A 23,019-nucleotide genomic window follows, 5' to 3' on the forward strand; every position below is an offset into this window, starting at 1 on the left:
CTCAGGGAGCCCCTTTTCTTGCTTGGGGGAGTATGGTAGGTGTTTGGGTGTGTTCCTTCTCAGATTCCCAAAACTCAATAAGCTCATGGCCTCTGCCTCTGGGGAATGTTGGCTTCCCGCCTCCCCAGCACCGGCAAGCAGAATCAGGTGGGGGAAGGGGGGTTCTTTGGGTGGTCCTGGCTCACCCTTTCCTCTTGAGGATCTCTCTCAGAAGGATATGCACCCCCCAGCTCTGACCCGAGGGTCTTCAGAAGGGTTATGTATTCAGCAAAATGAGCCTTTCCAGATGGGCCAAGCTGCAGCAGCTGTCACGTAGGGCCTCCGCCAGCCCCTGCGGGCCCGTGGGATACAACCATCACTGCATCTGGCTATGTCTGACTCCAGTCAGATGAGCTGGGACGTGAGGTATGTGCCTTCCTCCTGGCAGGGAGCTGGACGAGCCTGTTCTATGGGTTAGGGTGACGACCCTACAGGTGAGTGGGAAGAAAGGGGGTATGGCCTAGAAGATGTCTGACTGCCCACAAAGATGGATCCTGTAGCAAATACCCTATTCTCACTTGGCAGAGTGGACTTGGGTTCATCCACCTTTGCCACATGTGGCCAGGTGGACTTGGGCAAAACCCTTTGCATCAATGAGGCTTTGCTTCCTCTTTTTACAAAGCAGGTAATACCCCCCTCACTGAGGTGTTGTGAGGCTTAAATGAGAATGCGTGTGAGATATCCAATAGATGGGTAATAAATGTAGGTTTATTCAAGTCTGGTTATTGGAGGCTCTGACTTTCCATGTAGCATTCAAATATCCTAAGAGAATGACTGGATTTGCTCATGGCCCCTTATCTCTTGGCCTCAAAGCCTGCCTTAGCCATTTCTGGGACATTTTTCTGACTAGTCTTCCTGGTTCCAGCCTCTGTCTGACTCAGGAAGGGACTCTAGTCCCTTCCAGTTTCTGTGCAACTCTGTAAATTAAAGACTGCAAGCTGCCTTTTCTAGCTTTTGAGTTTCTAACTTTTGAGTGAGGAAGTCCCCTTGAGACCCCCACTCTCTCTGCTTACGTCCTTTGGTTTAGAGTGATTGAGGTTGCATGTGTAATTCCTACTGTCCTGTGGCTTGGGAGGCATAGAGAAAGATGGCTACGTATGCTTTGGAGCCAGACGGCTTGGGTTGAAATGTTGGCTCCATCGCCAATTGTCTAGGTGACCTTGGGCAACTATCTTCCTCTCTCTCTGCCTTAATCTCACCTTTTCTAAGAGGTAGATATGATCATCTTACATGTATATGTCAGGGCTATTGGGCAGATGAGATGAGCTAACACACATAGGACAAAACTTAGGACAAACCATGGAAGGAAGGATGCCATAGCTTTCAGTTGATACCAAGACCTTAAGTTCTGTGTGCTTGTCTAGAAACCCCATGGGCTATGAGCCAAGCATCCATGAGGGTGTCAGCAGCACATTCTCTTTTCTAGATACAAGAGGTGGGGTGACGGGTGGGAGAGAGGCAGAAAATGAACATTTCTTGGTGCCTGCTGGGTGTCAGCCTGCATCCTACTACCTGTTCTACATTTATTCATTTACCGTGATGAGAATCCTATCAGGCAGGTGTCTGTTTTTACTGATACTTCACAGAGAAGACAGCAGGTTCAGGGAGGTTAAACACCTCGCCCAGATGTTAGAGCTGAGTCAGGGTTCAACCCTGGGTCTGTCTGAAAAGCACATTATTCTCCCATTCTCCCTCACCCTTTCCTGTTGGCTGAAACGGAAAGTTCTTAAACAGAGAAGGGACTGTTCTTTAAGACCTATTGTGCTCTTGTTGGTTGTATTTTAAGAGCTGCCCTAAGTGACTGTGAGGCAATCCATAAAGATTAAATACAAACTCCTCATCCCAAACTGTCCTGGGAGCTTTCAGGTCAAATTGTTAACATGCCGATGGTGGTTCCATCAATCTGCTCCTCTGCTGACCTGGGGATTTGATTGCCTATGGTTATCATCTACAGCCACAGCAAAGTCAGAAAGATTCATGGCTGGTTCTATGACATTTGTCACTTAATGTTAACTTCCTTCTATTAAAAAGTGTTAATTTCACCAGAGTAAAAAGAGGCTGCTTTCCTTCACATTACAAGCCATCTAGAACCTTCTTAAGTTTTCTAGAAACTAAAATCTTTAGAAACAGTTAACACTGGCTTTCATGAAGGGCGGTGGTGTTGGCTTGGGCAGACAGAGCCTCCGGGGTTGAGACTGTAGAGCTTGGGAGCTTGGGAGGCCAAGAGGTGGTCCAGGTTTTAAATGGGAGATGCTGTTGGGGTGGGTGCTTCTGGCTGTCGGTGATGGTGGGAAGTCTGGGGAGACGCATAGACAGTCCAGGAGAGGGTCTGGGTGGTGGGGGTCCCCTCAGCGGCACAGTGCTGGAGGTTATTCCCAGTCAGGACTCCATCAGTTTTGAAAAGAGGAGTGTTGGGTGGTGAACACTCAGCGCAGCTGTCTGGAGCCAGCTGCTCTTGTGAATGAGGAACCCACATTTTGGGAGTAGGGGATACAATGGAAGGCTCCCCTCTCTTGGGGAACCCCACCGGGAGGGGCTGACATCAAAGACGCCACTGGAAAGGGAAGTCCTGTGCCGAGTCCCACCTTGATGTCCCCTAGGTCAGGAATGCTTTCTGGATGAGAAGAGTGGAGCAGGGAAGATAACCTTCCCTTAAAACGCGGACACTTTCCCAAAGCCCATTGTATGAATCAGAAGGCCAAAGCAGGTGGAGATGGCTTACTTAGCCTCCCTCCACAAACTGGCATTCGAGCCCATCTCAGTCTGTGGACCATTCACCCCAGACGACAGAAAGGGTGGCTGGGCCCAACCTGACTGACCTTTGTGGCCTTCACATGCCCAGGAGCCACCTCTCTCAGAACAGGGTGGGTGACGAGGAAAGACACAGCTTGGGGCTGGGGAACTCTGTCTGAGGCAAACAGAGGCAAACAGATGCCTTCACGCCAGACTGACGAGGCCAGCTACACCACCACCACTGCCCAAATCCAGAGAGGGAGACGTGATCAGATTTGGGTTGGGTTGCCCAGTTTGTTGACTTAGCAGTGCGGCCAATGTCTCTTTGATTGAAGGTGTGAGCTAGTCCTTGAAGAAATTCTCTCTGACTTCCTGCAAATAAATATTTGCATCAGAGTGTGGTGGTTCCGGGGGCCCAGCAGAAACAGGCTTAAGAGGAGTGAGAATGGCTAGGGTTACGTTTGCTTTAGCTCTGTAAGGGAACACCACAGAAAGCTGCCAGCAGACAAAGCTGTGAGTGAAGTGGATGTCGTCCCTAGCAAAGGCGAGGGTAGCCCAGGTGTGCTGTCCTGCGCGGTTACAAAGAGTAACTCGTTAACCCCGGGCCACAGCCCTGATGAAGAAGGTACTGTTACTACTTTTTATTATTGTATTATTATTAGTTATTACAAGTTAGGGTCCTTCAAGAAGCAGAGGTCAAAAGGAGATTAGATGTGCCAGAGATCCGTGGGACTAAACAGCTGTGCAGGGTAAAGGCCAGGAGAGCGATGTGGGGCTGACAGCCGTAAAAAGGAGAGAGGGCGGGAAGACGGGGAGGAGGAGCTTCAGACAGCAGTGCAGTCTGGGAAACCCCCAGCCAGGCTGATGGCAGGCTCCAGGCAGAAGTCACTTTCTAGATCACCTGTCCTGCAGGAACGGGCTGAAACGAGCACTCCCTCCCAGCTCAGGCACTGTCTGGCACGGCCTGCAGGATCACGTGGCCCGCGGGCCCAGCAGCGGTCAGCCCTGGGCTGCTTCTCTTCTGGGGTAGAGGGGGACGGTCACATCCACATCACGGCCCCTACTCTAAACCCATAAGCAGAAGGTGAGTTCTCTTGAAGGAGGTCTGGGCAGCGCGTCTCCATGGCCACCACACCCCCATTTTACAGATGGGGAGACCGAGACACAGAGAGGCTAAGTCACTTGTCCACAGTCTCATGGCCAATAAGTGGAAGAGCTGGCACCAAACGTGGCCTGGGGCCAAAGTCCACCGTCTTAACCCCTGGTCACACTGGGCTGTAAGGTTATCTGTGGGGCTTTAGGGGAAAGTACAGCTTTGGAGTCAGGCCGGCCAGCGTGTCCCTTCTCGCTCTGACACATGCTGGCCATGGCAGATTGAGACTGGGATGCACAGAGTGCCCGGAACTGCGGCTAACAGAGAGTCGGTGCCCAGGCTCCGAGGGGCGGCCACCAGCGGTCACACAGCACAGAGTGACGGGAAGAAGAGACAAGCTCCCAAACAGGAGGATGTTCTCAACAGCTTCCTGCAACTCTCCAGAGGCCCTGAGAAGCGACTCCCTAGGCAGTCCCTGCTTCTGACCAGCACCTTCAGGTCAGACTCACGTGTAGAGCTTGTCTATCAACCGAGCCCCTCCTGCCCTCATCTCTGGTCTGATCTCAGCCTAGGGCTCTGTCTCCATGCAGAGTGTGGGCGTGTTAAGATCCAGCTTTCTGGATTATTTCCAGGAGTCCCATAAAGAATCCGGCTTGGGTCCCCAGACCATGAGCAGTGGGCTATGGAAGCTCTTCTGGTTGATTTCAAAGCCCTGCCTCCCGCTGTCCTCCCTGTCCATGCACCGAAGCCTGTGGGCAGCCTGGCGCTAGGGAAGGCCCAAGCATCGACCTGGAGGAAGGAAAGGTGCCAGGTACTGGTGCTCAGGTCAGCTCCACAGTGACGGCCATGTTACTAAAGGGCTTTGCCTGAGTTACTGTGTTAATCCTCAAATTTAAACTAACACTGTGAAAGATGTCACTACTTCCAAATGTGTTGTTAAACGTGATGCTGGTGAGGGATGTGTTCATTCAGCAAACGATTCCCAAATGTCTGATACGTGCAGGCATTGTGTGAAGTGCCAGCACATGTGGGGAGAAGAATGTGATGTGGTTCTTTCCCTTAAGAAGCTTGAAATTCTGGGGGATTTGAACACAGCAGCAGAGGAACAGGCGCTCAGCTGTGAAATGTGCAGAGGTGGGCGGGTCAGCCACACTCGAGGTTGAGAAGATGTCTCAGAAGTGGCGACGGGGACTTCCCTGTGGGCGCAGTGTGTAAGCATCAGCCTGCCACGCAGAGGACACAGATTTGATCCCTAGTCCGAGAAGATTCCACATGCCAACGAGCCACTGTGGGATTGCCCGTGTGCCACAGCTACTGAGCTCACGTGCTGCAACCACTGAAGCCTGCACGCCGAAAGCCTGTGCTCGGCAACCGCAGTGAGAAGCCCATGAACTGAAACCAGAGTAGCCCGCCTTCGCCACAACTAGAGAAAGTCCACACAAAGCAATGAAGAACCAGGGCAGCCAAAAAAAAAAAAAGTGGTGGCAATTATATGAGGTCTTGAAGGGTGAGCTGAGGTTTGCCCAGGGGCTAGGTAGAGAGCATTCTACAAAGAGGGCCAATGCGTACAATGCAATGGATGTAGGCAACACTATAAGGAGAGCAGCCTAGAGTTTGGTTTATTTGTATATAGACTCCTGGGGAAGAAGTGTCAGCAGACAGAAGTGGGCAGTAGGGGTGGGGAGTAGGCCATGAACCATGTTGCAGGCCTTGCTAAATAGGTGAGATTTTATCATATACATTATGTGAGAGTCTTCGTATGGAATACAACAGAATAGAATCAACAATGACAGTAATTGCTATTATATGGATATAATAATTATCATACTTTTATTCTATTTTCTATTTTATTTTTTTATACCAGACCTTTTTCTAAGGGCTTTGTGTGCGTACTAAGTTGCTTCAGTCGTGTCTGACTCTTTGCAACCCCATGGACTGCAGCCAGCCCGCCAGGTTCCTCTGTCCAAGTGATTCTCCAGGCAAGAATACTGGAGTGGGTTGTCATTTCTTCCTCCAGGGGATCTTCCCAACCCAGGGATCGAACATGCGTCTCTTATGCATTGCCAGGCAGGTTTTTTACCATTAGCGTTACCTGGGCTTTACCTGAGTTAATGTGCTAATCCTTAAATTTAACACTTATTAAGTGTTAAAGTGTTATTGCAAAAGGTGTTATTAGCTCGACTTTGCAGATAAGGAAACTGAGGCACAGGAAGAGAGTAAATGACTGAGTTTAAACCCAGGCTGCCTGACTCCAGGGTACACACCTGCCCCTGCTCTTTGCCTAGTAAAGAAAAGCAATGATGCAGAACCCCAAAATGTGATAAAGACTCTATTCCTTTCAGCGATTTCCAATTCCTGTCCTAGTCTTGTCCCTGAGATTTGGTTTTTACTCAGTGTTTCAGTGTCAGGCAGCCCTGAGGTGGTTCTGAGATCTGGGGATGAAAGGTCCAGATTTCAGATAATTCACAGTCTTTCCATTGTTGATACTGCCTGGTTAACATCCCGCTCTCTCTGAATGTCAACTCTCATTCCCAAGAGGCGACCTGCTGACAGCAGGAATGCTTCTGAGCTGATTGCTCTGTGAGCAGGCGCCAGGCCTGGGCCTGGGTGGCCTCTGGAGTGAAATGCAGCAGCATTTCCCCTCCTTCTCACCAGGGGAGATGAATGCTATTAATCCCGACAACAGACCAGGCAGCGTGTCTGTACGTACATGTGTGCTAAGTTGGTTCCGTTGTGTCTGACTCCTTGCGACCCTGTGGACTGCATCCTGCCAGGCTCCTCTGTCCTTGGAATTGTCCAGGCAAGAATGCTGGAATGGGTTGTCATTTTCTCCTACAGGGGATCTTCCCAACTCAGGGATCGAACCTGCATCTCTTATGTCTCTTGCATTGGCAGGTGGCTTCTTTACCACTAGCACCACCTGGGAAGCCCATAAGCTGTCCATTGATTTCTAGCTAATATTTCATCCCTACTACCTTTAGGCAAGAGTTCTTAGCATCCCCATTCTTCAGATGAGGAAGCTGAGGCTTATGGAGGTGAAGACTTCTTGCTCAAGATCATATAGCTCATAAACAGCAGAGCTGGAATCTGAACCCAGCCTGACTGCCTGTAAAACCCACTCACTTTCCCCCACAACATTCTAATCTTGTGAGGTAAGTATTACCATCCTTGCTTTATAAATAATGAAATGGAGGCTCAGAGAGGTGTAGTCACTTATCTGAGGTCACATAGCAAGTACATCGCAGCAGTAGGCTTGGAGCCCAAGTCCTGTCTCCAAGGACTCCAGGACAGTCTTTCATCCTGGTTCAGCCTAGACTCTAAGGAGGCCACAATCTCTGGAATCAGGAGAATCTTCTGTTCTTTAGTCCCCAATCCCTGAGCCTAGCACCTACTCCTAACTCTGTGCATCTGGAAGAGCAAAGAGGCTTATTCTGCCTTTTCTGTCTCTCCATCCCATGACCTGATTCTGCAGCACTAGGGTGAACCCAGAACCAAAATTCAGAAGACTGGGTCAAGTCCTTGAGTCACTCTCTTGAGCTTGGGCAGACCACTTCTTTGTAAATTGGGGTGGTGAGTGCCCAGTTGGCCTCTTAGGGGTGCTGCAGGGAGAAGCAAAGCAAGCAAAGTGGATCAGAAAAGGCTTTGAAAGCAGCCCAGGGTGGTACAGGAGTATTATCCTCACTATGCTGTTTTCTTCCCTTCCTCTCCCCTCTTGCTTCACTGCGCAGCGTCTACCAGCAGGAAGGCACTCTGCAGGCCTCTCTCCAGACCCACAGTTAGTGACGCCCCTCTGGTCTGGCTTGTTGGACCACATTTCTCAGAGTTTTCCCACCGTCAGCCCTCCCAACTGTCTCTGAGGCCTCTGCCTCCTCAGGGGAAGATGCCAGGGCAGATAACCCAGTTGCTTTCGTGACCAAGTCTGAAAGTAAATAAATGAAGACTTACAGAGGACCTGCAACTTGCCAGGGACATGAAGCGCTTGTCACTGCCGCCCTGAGAATGCGTCTGGCTTACTTTTGATGAACGGAGGCTGAGAGGCCACCCGCTTAGGGCGTGCTGGAAAGAGAAGTCCACCTCTGGGCTGCTACACTCACTGGGAGGCCAGACCCAAAACTCCCTTCTACTCACCCTGCCAATGGGCAGGTCCTTCTGTACCCACGTCTGTGGCTGTCTGTCCTGGAGGCCTAACAAGCCAGGACTAACAAGTCCTGGGCTGGGAAGATGAGCTTTTCCTTCTGGCTGCCCAGGATCTTTCAATCACCCAAAGAAATGGAGACTCTGGGGACATCTCTGCTCCTGGTCCCTTCATCCCAGCCCTACTTCAACTTCTGAGTACCAGGTGGGCCTGAAGGGTGCCGGGGCAGAGGCCTTTGTCTGCATTCTGGCAGGGCCAATGCCTGCAGAGGGCAGCCTCTGATGTGGGCAGGAAAGAACTGCTGTCCTTGGGGATCAAAGATGCCACTTCCAGTGGGCAACCCCATCAACCAGAGTGTGATCTTGGACAAGTCTCTCCCTTTTCTGAGCCTTGGTTTCTTGGTCTGTGAAATGGGACCGTCTCCTTACCTCTCCGGGCTTCCCTGATAGCTCAGTTGGTAAGGAATCCGCCTGCAATGCAGGAGACCTGGGTTCGATCCCTGGGTTGGGAAGATCCCCTGGAGAAGAGAAAGGCTGCCCACCCCAGTATTCTGGCCTGGAGAATTCCATGGACCGTATAGTCCATGGGGTGGCGAAGAGTCGGACACGCCTGAGGAGTTTCACTCAGTCACCTTACGTCTCTGTGGTGTGGGCGGGATAGATGCGTCACCACGTGAAAGTAAACGGAATGCAGCGCTGACCTGCTGCACGACGCGCAGGCCTCGGTTCCCTTCCAAGGCGGCGGCGGCGGAGCGTGGCCCGGCGCCGAGCCCTGGGAAGCAGGAGGCCCTCTGCATGCCCAGGCGCTGAGGTGTGGGGCGGTGCGGCGCACCCCCACTTCCCTCCCGGGCAGCAGCTGCGCACCGCCTGGCGCCCGGGCCCTGCGGGGAGGCCCAGGCTGAGGGTCCCGCGGCGCGTTCAGCGGGGCGCCTGCTCCATCTAGCGGCGTCTGGCGAGCAGCGCCGCCGCGCGCGCCCGCGGGCCACAGCCTCCCGGTTCCACTCCTCCCGTGTAGGAGGAGGGTGCTGCTGCGTGCGCTGCGGCCCCGTCTTCACTCTGCGTCTCCCATCAGTCACCACGTCCTCTGCGCGGTCCTGCAGGCTCTCACACGGGTCCTGCCGGGTTTTTAGTTCTTTGGTTCTTCCCCTCACCCGCCAGCCACTCCCCATGCTTTTGGTCGAATTCTTGAGGTCCCCGCCGATCCGATCCGTATGGGCTTCCCAGGTGGTGCTAGTGGTAAAGAACACGCCTGCCAATGCAGGAGGCCTAAGAGACATGGGTTCAGCCCCTGAGTTGGGAAGATCTCCTGGAGGAGGCCATGGTAATCCACTCCAGTCTTCATGCCTGGAGAATCCCAAGGACACAGGAGCTTGGAGGACCACAGCCCAAACAGTGGTAGAGTCAGACACAACTGCATTGACTTAGCACGCACACATGCATGCACCACCATCCTTCCCAGAGCTGGTTCCTCTTCCGCCTCTGGAGACACCTCTCCTCAGCTCCATTTCAGCCTGTGGCTCCATCTTCCTCAGAATCCTGCGACTCTCTGCCCCCTCCAGAGCAAGCCCCTTCTGTTGGCCTGGCATCTGAGGCCGTCCATCTGGTGGCCCAGCCTGAGCCCTCACTGCCCCCATCTTGGCCTGCTCACGACCCTTTAAGCGTCGGCAGCTCCCTGACATCTCCCCCTGATTTGGGGTCCCCTCCTCCTGCTTGTGGTCTCTCCAGGTCCCACCTCTGCTGGGAAGCCTTCCAGGACTGCTAGAATCCTCAGGGATGCCATCCCCTTTGGACAGCAGTATGGAGGTGTTATTGGAGTCAGAGGTGGCCAGGTCAGGGGTGTGCATGGAATGAATTTTTGTTGTTGTGAGGATTACATGAAATGACTTTAGGCACTTAGAATGGTATCTGACTCATTGTAAGCTCTGAGTTAATGTTGTTATGGCCATTATTATCATTATTAAATCCTGTGTCCATTAATTACCAGCAGTGACTTTGGGCCCCTGATTTTACTTCATTGAGTTCTTCCCATCTGGAAAATGGGTATTTTTTTTATTATTTGTATTTCTATCCCAGAAAGTTGCCGTGGTGCTAAATGAGGTGCAAAGATGCTCGGCACGTAGCAGGTGTCCAAGAAAGACTCGTCCTCTCCGTTTAGTTCACACTCTGGCTGCTCATCAGCTTCTCATAGACCTTTCTTAGTTATCCAGAAGTTTTTGTGCCTCTCTGGAGGCATAACGCCTTCTTCCCAGCAGACTTTAATCTTTTCCCTTAAGGTCTTCAGTTGATGTGAGGACGTCCAGTCTGTTTTAGAGGATAGTCTTTTATTCAGATTTAAATGTCAATCACATCTATTAATGCAAAGTTCATGCATGCATGATAAGTTGCTTCAGTCGTATCCAACTCTTTGAAATCCCATGTACTGTAGTCCTCCAGGCTCCTCTGTCCTTGGAATTTCCCAGGCAAGAATACTGGAGTGGGTTGCCATTTCCTTCTCCAGGGGATCTTCCTGACCTGTGGATCGAACCCTCATCTTCTGCATGTCCTGCACTGCAGGCGGATTCTTTCCCCATTGAACCACCTGGGAAAACACAACATCTGGAATGGCATTTGACAAAAAACTGGGTACCGCAGCTTAGCCAAGTTAACACAAAAAATTAACCATCACAGTGGGCTAGCATTTATCTTGTAAGGAGTTTATAAGCTCATTCATTTTCTTTCATTCATTCTTTTTAAGTTCCTTCTCCGCCTCCCCATACTCCTCTCTGCTTCCTTTTCTCCATCTTTTACTTACTTCCTAGCAGCCAGTTTAGTGCCTCCGTTGCTTTCCCCGATAGAACCCACAATGACCCATCTTCCTCCACCTCCCGTCAAGCATTCAGTTTTCTGTGTCAGCACTGAGACTCTGGCTCCGTGGACTGGGCAGGGAGTGGGGGCCTAGGAGATGGGAGGACTGGGTACTCTTAGTTCTCGGTCACCTGCCACAGGATTCTGGCCGCCCTTCAGGTGTTCTGGTCTGGGGAAGGGGCCTCACTTGGACTTTGGGAGGGGGGAGGTGAGGCAGGACTTCACGTGGCAGCCTTCCTGGTGGGGGCAGAGAGCAAAGCGATACAGCTGGAGAAGCCTGGCTGGAATAAACTGGCCAAAAGACTGACCAGGGAAGGTAAAATGATGAGGCTTGTTCATGTAAAGTGCTTCTTGAAGAACAGAGGTCCCAGAATGGTAGGTAAACCATGAAAGCTGGTGGAGGTGTGCTCTGGGACCCCAGAGCAATTTAAAAAACATTTATATGATATAATTTGACATATAATACAAAAAGTAAACTACACATATTTAAAATGTATTATTTAATGTTTTTGATAGATGTGTATACTCATGAAATCATCACACAATCAAAATAATGAATACACCCACCACCCCCAAACATCTCCCCTTGCCCTTGGTAGTATCCTTTACTCCTTCTCTCTGTGCTGACCCTCCCCAGCCCCAGATAACCATTGATCTGCTGCTTGTCACTATAGATTAGTTTGTGTGTTCTAGATTTTATATTATAGATGCATACAGTATGTATTCTTTTTGTCTGGCTTCTTTCATCAGTATAATTGTTTTGAGATTCATCCATGTTGTGTCTGCCAATAATTCATTTTTCTTTATTGCTGAGTTGTATTCCATTGTATGATGATTGCACTGGCTTAGGTCTTAAGCCTACCCCTAAACCAATCACTGCGGCCAGAGGTATGGGAGGGAATGATTAGCCTAGACTGTATCATGTGCTCCATGTCTAGAACTGTGAGTAGTTAGCTCTCAAAATTTCATGCACCATCAAAAGTCCACTCAGTGGGGCTGGTGACTCATGAGATTTTCCTCTTCTCTTCAAGATCTGAGGTTTTTGGTCTCCAATCAGTCCCTGGACTGGGGTGCAGAGGTTGTTTTTCGAGGTCTGTGAATTAAATTGGGCCTTATTTTGATGTGAAGAAACTTCTTTCAGCTCCTGTAAGAAACCCATATGGGTATCGTTGCACATGTTTTTGGCATCATTCCCTCTAGAGAAACTGTAATTTGGCTTGAATTTGTGGACTTGTTTTCATTGCTTTAGTTTTCATGACTGCTGCTTTCTAACACCTTCTGGTGTTTATACATCATTACAGCTAGTTTTAGGAATAGGTGGAGACAGTTTTCATGTTCTCTAGGAAATGGAGCTGGGCTTGGATTTGGGAGCTGGTAGGCTTTTAAGCACATTTCCAGCTGTTGTGAGTGCACCCCTCCATGTCTCTAGGCACCTTTTTTTCATCTGAAGCACAGGTGCCTAAGTACCTGCCTCACAGGGCAGTTGTGAGGTTCAGGGGGTCTCATCCCTGGAGAGCCTGGAACTGAGTAGCGGTCCCCACGCCGCCTACATTTCCTCCCGCAACCTCTCCAGTGTGCCTTCCTGACCTTGCTCAGGGTTTATTCAGAGATGGGATGTTAGAGAACCACAGGATTAGTCATGATGGGATTTTTTATTTCCACATCAGATCGGATTTCTTTATTGGAATAAGAGAATCTCAGAAGCCTGAGCAAGAAGTCACAGCAAGCCTAGACCCAGGTTTTCTGAAAATGCCTGATGGTCCCCCCAACCTCTGAGATTGCGTCAAGTCCAGTTGGAAGGAGCCTTTCCTCTCCACCCCGTCCGGAGCAGCCAGCCCAGTCATTTTCTCTCATGCTACACTTTCGTTCTCTTCATACCACTTTAACGACCCCAAATCATTTTATTTGTTGTCTATTTGCTTTCAATAGAATGTAAGATTCATGAGAGCAGGACATGTATCTGTCCTATTCATTGCTTGTTTTAGGTTAGGTTCCTCCAGAAGCCAGTCCTGGGACAAGGATGTGGAATTAAGTAGTTTGCCTGGCAGGTGATTCCAGAAAGTAATGGGAGGGGGATGCAGGAAATGAGACAGAAAGAGAAAGAGGTCAATAAGGGGTGCACTTTTGAGTAGGTTACTCCTGTGGGTGATTGGGACTCAACTCCAGTGGAGAAAGTAGCCTGGGAAAAGGTAAGAGTTCTTCGTATTGGGATCTGGGGTATTGATTGGCCAACTTGGCATTAGTCATTGGCTAAGAGCTGCTCCTAGGAAGTGTTAACACCCTGATTCTTCCTGCCTGCCCTGCCCACAAGCAGAGTGGGGCTATCTTGGCCACAGTCTGTCTGTGACAGTCAGAGTCACAGGCAAAAAGTCACAAGCATTTGCACTCGGCAGCCGTTGAGTCCGCAGGAGTGAGTGCCAAGGGTGTCTGGCAAGGCATCTACTACACAGCTGAATCCCCATCAGCAGGCGTGATGACTGGCAAATAGTGATAATCTGTTGGATGATTCAGGAGGAGGAGGAGGAGGATCCCTCCAGGATGCCAAGGGGATGGATGTTCCAAGCTGAGAACCTTGTTTCTCTAATACCTCAGTTGCTGAGGGATGCGTGGATTCACAAGAGCCCGGGCCTCTTTTTGTTTCTGTGCCTCTGTGGAAACTGCAGAGTTTATTTTTATCTCGTTCCTTTATTAAAAGCTTTGACGAATGCTGGCCCATTTCCTTGCAATTGCTCCAACAAGGTGTCCTTTTCTCCCTACCCACCAGGATGGCCAACGTCCTTTCTGTTGCTTATTCACCTGAGGACAAGTTTTGAATCTTCCTTCCATTCTGATTTCTCTCTGATATGCCCAGATGCTGATTTTCCTGTCAGTATTAGGTTCTGAGGCCTGAATTGGGTTTCTTATTTGTGGTCTGGCCAGGACAGGGAGAAGGGTGGCAGCCCTTCCATTCTTCTAGAGCAAGGGCTCTTAGCCCTAGGTGTACAACTGGAATCACCTGCAGAGTTTTTAACACATACTGATGCTCAGGGCCCCACCTCTGGAAATTCTGATTCAGAACCTGAGATAAGGCTCAGGCATTAGGTACTTCAAAAAATTTCTGTGATTCTGATAGGTAGCCTTGGGGGAGAAATGATGGCCTAAACTAACATAGGCATTTTAAAAAAAGGCATCTGGAAAGTGCACATACCTATGGTTTGTGTAGGTTCAGGTGCAGCTTGATCCAGCAGCTCAATGATCTCATCAATTTCTGGTTTATTTTTACATTGTTTATTAAAAAAACCCCAAAATCTCTCTGCTTATCTCCTGTGATTCTGGTTTATTTGCCCTTTGATTATCAGATAAGCTCTCAGAATTTCCAAATCACTGCAAGCTGTCCTGGGACTGTGTCTTATTCATGTCCGATAGGAGACAGAACATCTTAGTCCCACTGTTCCTAGCACAAGTCTTGAGATTCATGCTGTGTGGACTGGCATATGTGGACAAAGCCTAGCTCTGAACCAATGATCATAGCCAGTGGGATGGTTCAGACCCTGTGCTCATTCATAGCACTGGGTGTGGTCAGTTCTTCACTGTAGCTCTGTATGCACTTTACAATCGCTGGGCAGTTTCTAAGCAATTCTGATGTCTGGGTTATACCCTTGGAGATTCTGCTTCAATGGGTCAGGGGTGGGTCCAGGTGTTGGCAATCGTCAAAGCTCCCCAGGTGATGATGAATGTGTAGCCAGGGTGCAGAACCGTGGCCTAGACATTGTACAACCTCAGGATGCGGGAGCACACCCAGCGTGGGGAGGGTCACAGGTAGAGATCCTCTGCTTGGGCCTAACTGTGTGCCTTGTTAGGGGCCAACCACATGTCCAGCAGCCTTGGATGACTGCATGGCAGCACTCAGGAAGCTCAAATAGAGAAGCAGAGCAGTGGCCTCTGTATCCCCAGCCATGAGAAGCCGCAGACAACGGCAACCAGGTTGGGAGTGTTTCACACATGCAGAGGTGTGGTGACCTGCTCTTGCACAGATACCTAAGGCTTCCCCTTCTCTATATCTGTTTCCTCATCTGCTATTTGGATTCAAAGAATGCCTTTGCCTCTCCGAGCTGACTAGAGATGAATGAGACTTGTGAGGCAGAATCACCTAGTAGGAAGGCTCTAGGATACTGTGGGAAGAGTTTAATCTCTTTAGGGAGCTGTGCTACCTTAGTCAGTGTCCCTTACCTCTCTGAGCTTCAGGGTCCAAACCAGCAAGATGGAGACGCTACCTTCCAGAGCATTCTACCATAAAATAAGGGAATGTATATAAGCCCCTAGTGCAGCCCTTGGCACCTAACAGTGGTTCAGTACATAGCTTTCTTTCTAAGAATGCCACTGTTAACTCCTAGTCTTTTAATATGATGTCAAGTGAGGAAACCAAGACGCCCAGTGTCCAATATAAGCAATCATTTGCTGTTTACAGGCTGGAGTCTCTTGATCAACGCCTGGCTCAGTCCCTCAGCAGGGGGTCCTGCCCACCTGTATCCCCAGCTACGCCAGGTGAGGCTCCAGACTTTCTACACCAGAGGGTCTCGGGAGTGGCAGTTGTGCTGGAAGGGACAATGTGAAGAGTCTCATCTTTAAGCTGCATTTGCTTATGGTCACAGTCTTTGCGTTTGAATCGGATATTTGCCTGGGGGAGGGTGATGCTCTGCTTGGCACAGTGCCTGGCACAATGGAAGTACTAACAACTGGATGCCAAAGGAATGGACTAGCCTTCCCTTTTCACAACTTACCTTTTCTGCCCAATGTAGTCATGGATGAAATGAAGATTAAGAGTGTAAGAAATAGTTCTGTTTATTGGTTAGAAGATGGTATAAAATTACAGATATTTGCAGGCATCCTGGGCTTTCTGGGAGGGTCATGCAGTGCTGGACTCAGCAGGAGATGGAGCGAGGCATGGGTCACTGGGCACTGGCCCCCATCCTGTGCATGTTGAGGGACCTGCACCACTCGCGTAGATGCTAATATGAGAGGGCACTGCTGTCCCTGCCTTTGGAAACAAAGCACATGGGCAGTTAGGGTCATCAGACAATGCCATGCTTCGTAGTTCAGTCCTACCCTACACACGTTAGGTGCTGGCTCTCCCAGCCTAGTCACGGTAGATTCTGACTGTGCTGTGTGACACTCATTCTTCCCACCAGAGAAAGGGAAACAGGCACATTGGTTTGGGAGGCCAGAGGATGGTGCGTGTTTGGCTCAAGTCATCTTGCTTCCAGATACATCAAGGTCCGCTGGACTTGGAGGAGTGGCCTGGGACATGAAAGCAGAAAAGTGTGCACTACTGTTTAAGCTCAAGCAGAGGGGCCTTCCCCAGGGCAGCAGTGTGAGGAGGGGAGCATGCTTCCGAAAGAAACCCGACTTCATCTTGTCTCTCTCAAGAAGAGGGAGGAGGAAGAGCTGGCAATCAGAGACTGAGCCACGTGGTCCTGGGTTCCATAGTATGTCTTCACAGAGAGTTCTTCCAAAGTGTAAAAGGTGTTTCTGCCCAAGAGTCAGTTAAAATCAGCAGGAGGGCCGATCAAGGTGCTCAGTTGGCTGTTTAGTATGTCTCTGAGAGCCGGATGGCTGCGTTCACAGTTACATGACATTTTGGAACAGCTGGAGGGACCTCATGATGTTGTCATCCTGGGAAGGGAGGAGGGAGGGAAGAGGATGGTTAGAATTCTCTAAGGCTTCTCCCTGAGAAGCTCTGTAACTGGTGAGCACATCTCCCAGAATGGGGGACTTCCCTGGTGGTCCAGTGGTTAAAAATCTGCCTTGCAATGCAGGGGATGTGGGTTTGACCCCTTGATAGGGAGCATCCCACACGCCAAGGAGCTGCTAAGCCTGTGCAAGAACTACTGAGCCAAGAGAAACTGGAAGCCAGCAGCACCTTCTCTGGCCTTAAAGAGAAACTCAGAAGAAGCAAGTTATTTAGTAAGCCAGTGAAGACTGCTTCTCTTAAGAAGCTGCGGGGAAGTACATTTTATCAAATGCTTTTTCTGTACTTATAGAGATGATCACATGTTTTTTTTCTGTTTTATTCTATGATGTCATTAATCACAGTGATTAACTGTTGAAGGTTAAACCATTCTAGCACTCCTGTAATAAACCCTATTTGTTCATGATGTGTTATGCTTTCTACAAATTACTGGATTTGTGTTTTCATGCCTGTGTCCAGAAAGAATACATTAACTCCCCAAATTTTGTATCTTGTAGTGGCCTTGTCAAGTTCCATAATAGGGTTGTGACAGCTTCATGAATCACACTGAGAAGTTTTCACTTTTTCTCTCTGTTCTTGAGTTTGTGTAGGATTAGCATCATTTCTCTGTTAAGTGTTTGGAAGAATTTACCAGTGAAGGCATCTGAGCCTGACGTTTTCTCTGTGGGAAAATTTGAAATACAGATACAATTTCTTTAACAGGCATAGGACAATTCAAATTTTCTGTTTCTTTTTGTGCTAGTTTTCATACGTTGTGTTTTGTGGGGAGTTTGTAGGCTTCATATATTATCAAATTCGTTGGAAAATTGAACTGTTAACTTTTTAGTCCCTGAAAAGCTTCTGGTGATGTTACCCCTTTAATTCTGGATATTGATAATTTGAGTATTCTCTCTCTTTTTTGTTTAAATTGGTCTTGTTAAACATTTATCAATTTAATTAATTTTTTCAAAGTGGCAATTTTTGGATTTACTGATTTTCTTATTGAATGTCTCTGTTTTATATTTTTCTATTGTATATTCTCTAAGTAGTAAGTATGAGATGTAGAAAATCCTCAAATGTTTGGATCTTAACACATTTCAAATTCCATGTGTCAGAGAAAAAAACAACTTAAAATATAATGAAAATAGGATATCAATAATCTAGAAATCTAAAGCAGTACTCAGCTAAAGCAGTACTCAAGGAAAATTTATCCCTTTAACTGCTTATATTAGAAAAGAATGGTTGAACACCAATGATCTAAACCTCTGTCTCAAAAATCTAGGCAGAACACCTAGAAAATTGAATTGAAATTAAAAAGTAGAAGGAGGAAAATAATTTGGAGCACATGCATGCATGCTAAGTTCTTTACCACTAGCGCCACCTAGGAAGTCCAATTTAGAGGACACATGAAAGAAACAGAAAACAGACTAAAGTAGAGAAAGTCAACAAAGCTGATTATGGGTATTAGAAATCTTTTAAAAGTACATGCATTCAGAAGTCAGGCTGCCTAGATTCTAATTCTGGCTCTGTTACTAGCGGAGTGACCTTAGACAAAGTACTTAGCTCTCTGTGCCTCAGTTTTTTTGTGAGTGCAATTGTATGGATCATAGTACCTACTTACAGGGTGGTTTGTGAAAAAAAAGTGAGTTAATGAATGGTTATAGAAGTTGCTAATGTAAGAAACTAAACTGATTAAAAACCTGTCAAAAAGCATAGCACAATCAAAGCATAGTCAAAAAACATAGTACAATAGGGCATAGTATTTAAAATTAAAATGATATAGTTCAAGTTCCATCTCAATTATTTTTTGAGGCTTAACCATATCTCTTAACTTTGCAATACCTCAGTTTTCCCTTCTTTAAAATGGGTATGATGAACACTGGTGGTTAGCTAGCTCATAATGATTAAAATGTGGAAATGTTATTAACCGTGTTGGTAAATAACTGCTGACCTGAGCCTCTCTTTCAGCAACTTCCCCTCTGGCTGCCTGATAACTGGTTCAGAACCCCTAGACTACCCAAAGATCCATCAGCTAACAGGTTAGTACCAAGTTTAGCAGGGCTTCTCTAGGGCACTGCTCCAAGGCATTGGTCAAAGTCAGTTAAGAATGATCAATTCTCAGTCTACTGTAGTTTTTAAATACATTGACTATGTGAAGTATAGTTTTATGTAATGTACCTAAAACTTGAGTGGTGCTCACTACATGTCAATAACTTCTCCCCTCTCCCACTTTCTTGCACTTGCAGTTCTTACTAAGCGGAGATCAGAGTAACTGTATATCTTTCTGAAACAAAGTAGGGGTATAGATGCATTTTTCTAAATTAGAGGAAAGTGACTATTTCTGGTTCAGCCTCTGGCTGACTCTGGGGCCAATGTATCCTTTAGAACACAAGCATCAGCGGAGACCCACGGAATTAGGATCTGCATTTTAACAAGAACTTCAAGGAGGTTGGTTTGCACATTAAAATTTTAAAAGCATTGGCCAGGGCAGTTGTGCTAAAATGAAGCTTTCTAGATCCACACCCAAGATCTAGAGTCTCTGGGATTGAGATCTGGAAATGTGCATTTTCACAATCATCTGAGGCAATTCTTATGCACACTGTGGTTTAAGAATCACAGCTTTGGACTTTCCCCAGCAACTCCGTTATGATCTAGGGCAGTGGTCCCCAATCTTTTTGGCTCCAGGGACTGGTTTCATGGAAGACATTTTTTCCACAGATGGTGGCGAGCGGGGAGGGTGGGATAGTTTGGGGATGATTCAAGCACATTACATTTATTGTGAACTTTATTTCTATTGGGCTTCCCTGGTGGCTCAGCTGGTAAAGAATCCACCTGCAATGGAGGAGACCCCGGTTCGATTCCTGCGTCAGGTAGATCTGCTTGAGAAGGGATAGGCTACCCACTCCAGGATTCTTGGGCTTTCCTTGTGGCTCAGCTGGTAAAGAATCCACCCGCAATGCAGGAGACCTGAGTTCGATCCCTGGGTTGGGAAGATCCCCTGGAGAAGGGCATGGCACCCCATCCTAGTATCCTGGCCTGGAGAATTCCATGGACCACAGTCCATAGAGTCACAGAGTGACTTTCACTTTGTTTCTGTTATTGTTGAATCGCTCCACTTCAGATCATCAGGCATTAGATCCCGGAGGCTGGGGACCCCTGGTCTAGGAAGTGGGCCGTCAGGCAGAGGAAGATTGAGAAATGTCAGTGTTGCCACTTGGAAGTCTGCAGTTCCACAGGGGCCCGCTCTGGGCTTTCGCAGCCCCCTGCTCCCCTGCTCAGTCTGTCTGGCTCAACCCGTGCGTGGCCAAAACCAGCCGCGGGCCAGTCTAAGGAGAGGAGGCTGCTGGAATTCTGAACTGCGTTGCTGGTGGCTGTGGTGGTTCTCAGTAGAAGAACTGCAGGTTTCTTGTGTCCTCCCTTCTTCAGGTCTCCTAGCCCCAGCTTTCCTTTCCCAGATTTAGAGGTTTTGGGCCCTGAGATCTTTCCTTACCTCCTGACAGGATTCAAGAAATTCGTCTAAAGTCACGATGCCATCTTTATTTTTGTCCATTTTCTGAAAGACACAAGAAGTAGTTTAAAGAAACTGGTAATCTGCATTCCAAAACTTGCTTTTTGTTCACCAACATTCCCTTGACAATTAGGATGGTCTTTCATTGGCCAGACAACTCCAGGCCCTGGTTACAGCACTTTGACCCCCATGAGCATCTTTCAAATGAAAAAATTTGCTCTAGATGCTCACCTTCTCATCACCCGATTATTCTGCTGACGCCCAGTCTCACTTCTCGCCTGTGCATCTGGCAGTAGGAACACTGGACACAGGCAGCTCTCCTTCTGTCTGTGTCGCTTACGTGTGACCCTGAGTCTCTCTAAACCTCTGCTTTTGCTCATCGAGAACGAGCTCTCATGTTCGCCGATCCTCTCCTGCTAGGTGAGTTTTTTTCTTTTCACCAGCATACCACTAAGATCTTGCCACTCTTCTAGTCACAGATTAACAGCATCCACCTACTTTTTACCAGAGCAAGGCTAAACTCTTCAATTTAAAGATCTCACTTTCGTTTCCAACCTATCCTAGTTTCCATCTGATTTCCCTTTGTTCCTCAAACACAAATGCTTAACACCAATGACAAAAATGTGCTTAATGGCATCTTCTGTATTTACTCTGAGGGCTTCCCAGGTGGTGCTAGTGGTAAATAACCCTCCTGCCAATGCAGGAGACATAAGAGACACAGGTTCAAACCCTGGGTTGGGAAGATCCCCTGAAAGAGGGCAAGGCAACCCACATCGCCATTCTTTCCCGGAGAATCCCATGGACAGAGGAGCCTGGCAAATTACAATCCATAGGTTAGCACAGAGTTGGGCATAACTGAAGTGACTTAGCACAAGGAATACACATAACAATATCTTTGATGTATGCACATGTGCTATTTACTCTGATCCCCCAGCCATTTTTATGAAATTTAGAGTCCACACGCTACCACTTACACTTGATAATATTCATCCTTGTTCTCTTCTGTAGTGTATACTCGTCTATTTAATAAAATAATCTATTCCTGGGGGATGGTACATCTTGTAATTCTTCTCTGCTTCTTACCATGTGTAGTGGAGGCTTGGATACAAAACACTGCTCAGATGCTTGTGGGTTGATTGGTCTAAGTTGAGCTTAAAGCTTCCACACAGGGTGTGTGCTCTTACCTGGAAGAAGATATCCACATGCTGCCTTGGAGTGTCTTCTTTAAGCACGGGGTATGTGTATTTCCCCATCATGTCATAGATGGCTTTGACAATGTCCATCATCTCCTGGAGAGGGGACATGGAAGCACACGGTGTCGGGACCAGGAAGTTAAGCTCTTCTAGGTGACAGTCTGGGGCTCTGATTAAAAGGAACCTCGGCTAGCGAGAGGGAGTTAGAAAGGAAGCTGAAGGGTGTATGTCGTGGGCGCCTCTTCCCAGGACGATTCTCTTGTTGTCAGAAGTTCTTGGGTGGCTCAGCTCTTCCTGAGCTTTCCCAAGTGATGAGTTATAAGTGGGATTTGAGTGGATTTGTTCATGTACTGACTGACTGACACCCCATTTTTTGGAACACCTTCTCTCTGCTCTGTAATTCCTTTGAATGACTGGCTGGTGTGGCTTTGTTTATACCAGGCGATTGGAACAAATGCGGATATCTGACTATGGAACTGCGTCACTATGTTGTTATCTCTTGAGAAGTCAGTGAAAAGCTGCAGTTTGTGCCAGAGTTGGTACCATGGGCAAATCATTTCCAGGTTTTAGTTGAGATCAGGGGAGAGCAGACACTGAAAGCAACTATAGAGATGAACTCCTGGAAAGAGTGGGCTGGAGCAGATAGAGTAGAGGAGATGAGAGAAATGCTGGGAGCGAGGGAGAGCACGTAGAGAAGTGAAAAGGGTAGAGGAATAGAGAGAGGAGAAGGGAGGTGGCAGATGGAGGAGGACACGGGTTTTCTCATGAGTGATTTCTCATGAGCATACACACATACATACGTACCCACACGCGCATGTGTTTGCTGAGAAAAGTGGTTGAAGTAGACAGAGACAGTAACAGGGATCAAGGGAAACCCTGGAGAGGCCGTGTCTGAGAATGGTTACCCTATTCACTAAGGCGTCCCCTGGGGTCTCCCCATCACCAACCATTCCTGCAGAGGACAGTGTGGCCATTTGACCTAAGACAGTGCTGCAGGAGGGAGACGAAAGAGAGGAGACAGGTGTAGCATAAGGGAGACCAACAGCTTTCTAGTTCTAATGGGGATTAAAATGTGCTACATTAAACTACCTGTAACGTTTTCCACCTTAACAAGAATTATTTCTTTCTTAAAAGACCTTTTAGAGAAATTACCTATATCTTTATAAGAAAGGTCTCAACTTAAGCTCATTGAAGTTGATGGTTTTCTATCTTTGCAACCAAAAAATCCCTTTCTACAAAGACAAAAATGACCATGGGGCCAGATAGATGTTACAAATCCTTTCATATTTTCTTTCCAACCTTTCAGTAACATGGAACAGAGAGCAGCACATACTCATTAAAATAAGTAAGTGGTTTTCATTGCTCTGTGGATCTGTTTCCCCAAAACTGTGAGCTCTGAGGACACACGCTTGATCCTTCATTGCTACATTCTCTGCACCTGGCACCGTGTCTGCAGGGGCTGGGAGCCCCGTATCGGTTGAGTGGCCCCGTGGTGTTTTCCCGGTTACACTGGCCAGACATGGTGTTCCATGGGCTTCCTCGATCCCTACTCGGAATGAGGAAAAGGAATGTAGGAAAGCAGCCTTGTCTTCAGGATATCTGATGGAGTGTCTTTACAGATCCGGAATTCCCAGGTGGCCCTAGTGGTAAAGAACCTGCCTGTCAATGCAGGAGACGTAAGAGACACGGGTTCTATGCCTTGGTTGCAAACATCCCCTGGAGGAGGGCATGGCAACCCACTGCAGTATTCTTGCCTGGAGAATCCCGT

General features: G+C 48.1%; 1 protein-coding gene across 1 annotated transcript in view; it reads right to left on the reverse strand.

Annotated features, from left to right (window-relative positions):
- Positions 1–16,368: 16,368 nt before the first annotated feature.
- KCNIP1 (potassium voltage-gated channel interacting protein 1) overlaps positions 16,369–23,019 on the reverse strand; it is a 250,556-nt gene continuing 243,905 nt past the window's right edge. The window contains exons 6-8 of the mRNA XM_065905446.1: positions 21,243–21,347; positions 20,041–20,103; positions 16,369–16,495 (exon numbers count right to left, since the gene is read on the reverse strand). Coding sequence (XP_065761518.1) covers positions 16,448–16,495; positions 20,041–20,103; positions 21,243–21,347 — 216 coding nt within the window. The 3' untranslated portion in view covers positions 16,369–16,447. The remainder of the gene's footprint in view (positions 16,496–20,040; positions 20,104–21,242; positions 21,348–23,019) is intronic.

The sequence above is a fragment of the Muntiacus reevesi genome, chromosome 14 (assembly GCF_963930625.1).
Source record: "Muntiacus reevesi chromosome 14, mMunRee1.1, whole genome shotgun sequence".
Taxonomy (NCBI): domain Eukaryota; kingdom Metazoa; phylum Chordata; class Mammalia; order Artiodactyla; family Cervidae; genus Muntiacus; species Muntiacus reevesi.